The sequence below is a fragment of the Bos javanicus genome, chromosome 18, assembly GCF_032452875.1.
Source record: "Bos javanicus breed banteng chromosome 18, ARS-OSU_banteng_1.0, whole genome shotgun sequence".
Taxonomy (NCBI): Eukaryota; Metazoa; Chordata; class Mammalia; order Artiodactyla; family Bovidae; genus Bos; species Bos javanicus.
In genome coordinates this window covers 61,112,661-61,118,311 of record NC_083885.1, presented here as the reverse complement: position 1 = coordinate 61,118,311, position 5,651 = coordinate 61,112,661, and the positions used below count along the sequence as shown (strand labels likewise).

General features: G+C 47.3%; 1 protein-coding gene across 1 annotated transcript; it reads right to left on the bottom strand.

Moving 5' to 3' along the window:
• Positions 1-504: 504 nt before the first annotated feature.
• Positions 505-5,260, bottom strand: LOC133229469 (cationic amino acid transporter 3-like). The gene is made up of 11 exons (XM_061385837.1): positions 4,836-5,260; positions 4,084-4,252; positions 3,070-3,252; positions 2,756-2,868; positions 2,378-2,600; positions 2,084-2,223; positions 1,888-1,990; positions 1,499-1,698; positions 1,137-1,303; positions 755-863; positions 505-593 (listed from the first exon to the last, which is right to left on the bottom strand). The coding sequence occupies exons 1-11, from the start codon at positions 5,227-5,229 to the stop codon at positions 505-507; spliced, it is 1,890 nt and encodes a 629-aa protein (XP_061241821.1). The 5' UTR covers positions 5,230-5,260.
• Between the last annotated feature and the right edge of the window lie 391 nt (positions 5,261-5,651).

Below are 5,651 nucleotides of genomic sequence, written 5' to 3'. Positions count from 1 at the left end.
CACAGTTCTCAGGACTGAGGTCATGAGGTGGAACGCATACATGGATTCTTTTCAGTAACCTTTTTACTTTTCTGTAAAACTACTTAGTCATCTTCCTATTTCCAATACATGGATTGTCTTCTGGCCCTGTGACAATTGCTATTCCCCTAGTTACTGTTGCTATGGACCTATGACTATTGTTATTCCCTTAGTTACTGTTGTTAAGCGTCTGGTTTCAGTGTTTTTTACTCAACTTTATTTTTCTGTCTAAAGCTTCCTTGTATAACAATATATAAGCACACGCTGCCATGAATAAAGTACCCTTGTTCCACTAGAGACTTGGGTCCCCCACGTCCTTCTTTCCTTCACCTTCTTTTTGTTGACTCCTGTCCCCAGGTTCTGTTCTGTCAAGAAGACAATAACAACAGTCCACAGACTCAAAGTGTCCCTTGAACCAGAAGATAACTCCAGTGCCTAGAGGGATTCCACACAGCATCGATGTCCTGTGGTTACAGGATGTTTTTGTCAAGTCTGAGAATTGGAGGCTGGTCGCTGTGGCTCATCGTTCCCTGCCAGGCTGTGTCGGATCCCATATCCAAAGTATATGACAAATCCTAGTAGGGAAATGAGACGGTGAGAAGGGAAAGTAGGCGCTCTCATCACTTACAAATACCCAATAGACCTCCTAGTACGGTGTCTGACAAACTTTTGGGGACAAGATAGTAGGAAGAGTACTGGGTTCAGTCACACCTCTTTATCCTGGAAAGTCACTTACCAATTGCATTCCAGATGCCAAATTGGACCCAGGCCCCAGAGGTGATCTGCATCATCAGGTAAATGTTCACAAAGATGCTCACCAGTGGGAGGACAGGCAGAGCAGGGACCTGTGGGCAGAGTCAGTTCATCCCTGGACACAGCCCAGACGTCTGAAAGGGAGACCCTACCCCACGTGGGTGAGAAGACTCAAGTCCTCTTCAGGCTGTGTGTTGAGTGCCTGCTGAGACTGTGTATGTAAAGCACTCTGTGTGGAACCGGGAAGGGACCACTGGTTTTAGCAACTTCTCTTCTTCTCTGGACCAGGAGAGGATGTTTAGACGTCAAAGCCTGCAGATTGCATTCACTGAAGGTGGACACTTTGGACACATAAGGTCACCTACCTTGAAGTAAAGGGGAGAGGGGTCCTGGGGCTGCCTCCAGATGATGACCATGACCCCAGTGATGAGCAGCAGCAGCAGCACAGCCACTGTTGTGAGCACGGAGTCTCCAGAGAACACCTGGATGGGCCACTGGGCCAGGACCAGGCTCAGGATTATCAGCAGGAGAACTGCAAGGGTCAAGGAGGAGAACAGGCTGGACCCAGAAGACAAATGTATCAGTGCCTTGGGTCACACCCCACTCCAAAGTTGCCCACCCCAGGAAGGGACATCGTATCTCCAAGGCTTTTCAACTTCCAAAATACACATTCCCACCACCTCCTGTCAGTTTCAGAATATGACCAAAGAGAAATCCCACTGCTCACCAAGCAGGAAGGCACATCCATAGACAATCTGGCCAGATTTCCAGGTGGGGATGGTGCTGCCAGGGAACCACAGACTCTTTAGAAAGTTTGACATTCTTGCTTCAGGTATAGATCCTGAAGGACTTTCTTCAGTTACAGGCCCCATCTCAGTTTCTTCCTCTGTTTTCTTATTCTTGCTGAAATTCTGATCTGCCTGGTACCTGAATTAGAGGTATTAAAGCAATATTAAGAGTAGCCCCTACTGATCCATCATCACACAATCTATTCCCCATCTGTGCTGCCTTAAGCAGAGCAGGATTTTAGAAGGCAGCATATCAGCCGAAGATGACTACCTCCCTATCAGTTCCCACAAGTCCAAGACCCGCAGTCAAAGTGAAGTGGAGTCTCACCTGAGGACAAGCACAGAAAAAGCCACAAGGGTGTAAGCAAGCATGATCCCAATTAACATGAATTCCACAATATCTCGGAGCTCAAAGGGTAATGCCACGATTGCTAGAATGAGGGTGGAAGAAGGGAATTAGAAACCACTGGAAAAGTCCAGATGACGGGAACTGATTAGAGAAGGAGTGGGTTTTGCTTATTCACCTGCAAGAGTTCCAGAAGCCAGGATGGCTATGATGGGGCTGTGGGTACCGGCATGGATCCATCCAAGTCCCCGGAAAAGGAGCCCATCATCTGCCATCGCACAGATCAACCGAGACAAGACAAACATGGCTCTAAGGAGGCTGGATAAGAAAATGGGAACATGTGGAGAAGCAGGACAGACCGGCCATCTGCTCTCTAGTCCATGTGAGGTGTCCTTCCCTCTTGTCTCTCAATCCCAAGAGACAGGATACCTGAGCATCTGACAGTAGATGGGGAGAAACTCATGACTCTGACCTGTATAAAAGGGCACATAGGAAGACAACAGCCATGACATATCCGGCAGGAGCCCACCCAACATGGAAAAAAGCCTGTGGCAAAGGACTGTAGTGATGAATCTGGTAGTAGGGCACCATGAGGGTGAGTGCCACCGAGACACCCGAGTACGCCAAAAAGCAGATGAAGATGGAGGTCACCATGCTCAAGGGGACGGAACGCTGAGGATTTCGAGCTTCTCTCCCTGCAGGATGGGTGGAAGTAATGGGTCAGGAAACACACTGGGGTGAAAGCACAAAACCCCCTCCCTCACACACCTCACCTTCTACCCGTCCCTAAGCCCAAGGGGAGCCCAAACCATGTCCAAACCCCCAATGGGACATACAATGACATTGTTACCTTTAGTGACAATGACACCGAAGCCAAAATATGATCTGAAAAATATAGCTGCTCCGTGGAGAATCCCTTCAAAGCCAAAAGGCACAAACCCTCCAGAACCCAGAGGGCCCAAGCTGTGGTGAGAGAAGGAACGAGGATGAACATGGGTGAGGTGAGTTCAGCCTTCTCTACTGGACTTCTCTGTTAACACCACAAGTCCTAGGCTCCAGGACTGCCATCACCTGGATCCATCAGCCCAGGTCTCTCGAGTCCCCACCATGTTGTCAACCCGGCACACCCTCACCCCTCACACGTGTTACTAAGGTCAAGGATACACTCCAGTCCTGTAGATGTCACTTGATCCAGATGTGTTTTTGTAGTCCTGTTCCGTGAGCTGCCAGTTGAGCAGGTCTCCCTTAATGAAGCCAGAGATGATCATGAAGATTGGAATCAAAATATTCAAGCTTGTGAACACTTTGATAATCCAGGCTGACACAGGAACTCCAAGAACCAGTACTCTTTGGATAAGATGGAATAGGAAGCATCCAAAATAAATGAATATATAGAGACAGAAAGCAGACTAGTGGTCACCAGGGTCTGGGGGTTTGGGAACCGGGGTCGAGGTAGCAGATGGGCAGTGATTGCTCAATGAGTACTGGGTTTCCTTTTCAGGTGATGAAAATCTCTGGAACTAGGTGGAGGTGATGGTTGTAGAACACTGTGAATTTACTAGATGTCACTGAGTGTGTCCTTTATGATGGTTAATTTCTTACTGTGGCAATCATCTCACAACAGGGGGGATCTAAAAAAATCATGACATTGTGTACCTTGAATTTAGACATTTGTTTATGTCAAATATATCTCAATAAAGGTGGGCAAGTATTAAAATTGTTAATTTTATACCATGAGAATTTCATCTCCATTGAAAAAACATCTTTGGTCTCAATAGAGAGGAAGGAACTTTTTTGGTCTAAGGAAATGATTCTGAGCAGGCATAATTTTGCCTTCCAAGGGACATTTGGCTCTGTCCGGGGATATTCTCAATACCTCAGTTTGGGGGAATGGGCATCAGGGGTATCTAGTGGGTAAAGGCCAGGGTTGTTGCTCAAAACTTTATAATGACTTGGAAAAAAAAAACCCACCTTACAATGCACAGGACCACCCCCACACCAAAGAATGATCCAGCCCAGAATCTCTACTGCCAAGGGTAGAAAACAACCGGCTATGTCCTCCCTTTCTGTCTCTCATATCTCAGACCCTTCTTCCCGTTCTAAGCCCCCTACCATTCCACCACTCCAATCCTTTCCCACCCCACTTCCCCCTCCACACCTCACACTTCTATCACTGACCCCTTCTCACCAGTAATCAGCAGCAGCGGGCCCAGCACGACAAAGTCGGGGAAAGTGCCGAGGGCAGAGGGCATATACGGAGAGAAGGTTCCTTCTAACGCCTGAGAGATATGGTTCCCAGTGAGGCTGTCAAAGGCGATGCTCCAGGCCTTGGCCACACAAGCAGTGCCTGCAGTGATAAGAGGAATATTCAGTAACACACATAAACACACATCCTCTGCTATGTGCCTTGGGATGTATTTTTTTTTAAAAAAATTAAGCAAAAACCCTAATCTCAAAGTTTCTCTTCATGGGGGAGGGGAGAGAAGAAAGGGGAAAGCAGACCCAAATGATTCACAAAATACATCAACTGGTTAATACACTGAGAGATCAATGCTATATAAGAAAAGAAGACAGGGAAGTGGGACCAGGAGGGCAGGGAGATGAGGGTGAAATGTAAAATCTAGAGATAATGGAAATTCCCACAAAGACAACAGCTGAGCAGAGACTTCAATATGATGAGGGGGTGAGCCTGTGGGCCATGTCCCCCTCTCATCTACCCTCTACAGTTCCCTTTCTTCTGAGTTCTTGGTCCATCATTTAAGCAAAACAGGATAGAGCTGAGTAGAAAGAAGTTGAAGGGGTTTTGGCCACTATTACCAGCTTCCTGCTGCAAGGTCAACAGCAAGGGGTTTATAAATGAGTATGACCCCAATATCACCTCCCTGTTCCTGGATCTTTAGCCCACATCTTCCCCCTACCCATCATCTCACCAACAAATAAGGACAAAATGAGGTTCCAGCCAATGACAAAGGCACACAGTTGTCCCATGATGACATAGCTATGGAGATACATAGAACCAACGTGTGGTATCTGGGCCCCCAGCTCAGCATAGCAGAGCCCGAACAACACAGAAGACAGGGAGTCCACCAAGAAGCAGATGATAACTGATGGTCCAGCTATTAGCTTGGCAATGAAGTCAATCAAGACGTACACACCGGATCCCAGGCTTCTGCCCACACCCAAGACAACCAGATCTAGGATGTTCAGATGAGCCGTGGGACTCTCAGATTCTTCTATGGGCTCCAGCGGCCGCCTGTGGACCAGCTTCTGACCAAACTGGCGAACATACTGACACAGCATCCTAGACATAGTTGAGGAGACCATGATCTGCTGAGAAAACAAGACACAGAGCCATCAAGAATGTCCATCCTACACAAGGTCCTACTGTGTAACCCAGGAAACTCTGTTCAATATCCTGTGATAAACCATAATAGAAAAGAATATAAAAAAGCACCAAAATACATATATATAACTGAATCCCTTTGCCGTACAGCCAAAGTTAATACATTATAAGTCAACTTTACTTCAACAAAATAAATATTAGAAGAAAAGAATGCCCATCTGCCCTTGGCCCTGGGAGTCCAATTCCACAAAGCAGTGGAGTGATGGGGAAGTGAGTGAATAGTGAGTCTCTCAGTCATGTCTAACTCTTTGCGACCCCATGGGCTGTAGCCCACCAGGGCCAGGCCCCTCTGTCCATGGGATTCTCCAGGCAAGAATACTGGAGTGGGTTGCCATTTCCTTCT

Bases quoted from the DNA above. Each gene is read 5' to 3' on its own strand.
- LOC133229469 (XM_061385837.1), bottom strand. From the start codon at position 5,229: ATGGTCTCCTCAACTATGTCTAGGATGCTGTGTCAGTATGTTCGCCAG. The intron at 2,601-2,755 runs GTAACAATGTCA...CCCATCCTGCAG, and splicing joins CGGTGTCATTGTCACTAAAG to GGAGAGAAGCTCGAAATCCT. The intron at 2,224-2,377 runs GTCAGAGTCATG...TTTCTTATCCAG, and splicing joins CTATGTGCCCTTTTATACAG to CCTCCTTAGAGCCATGTTTG.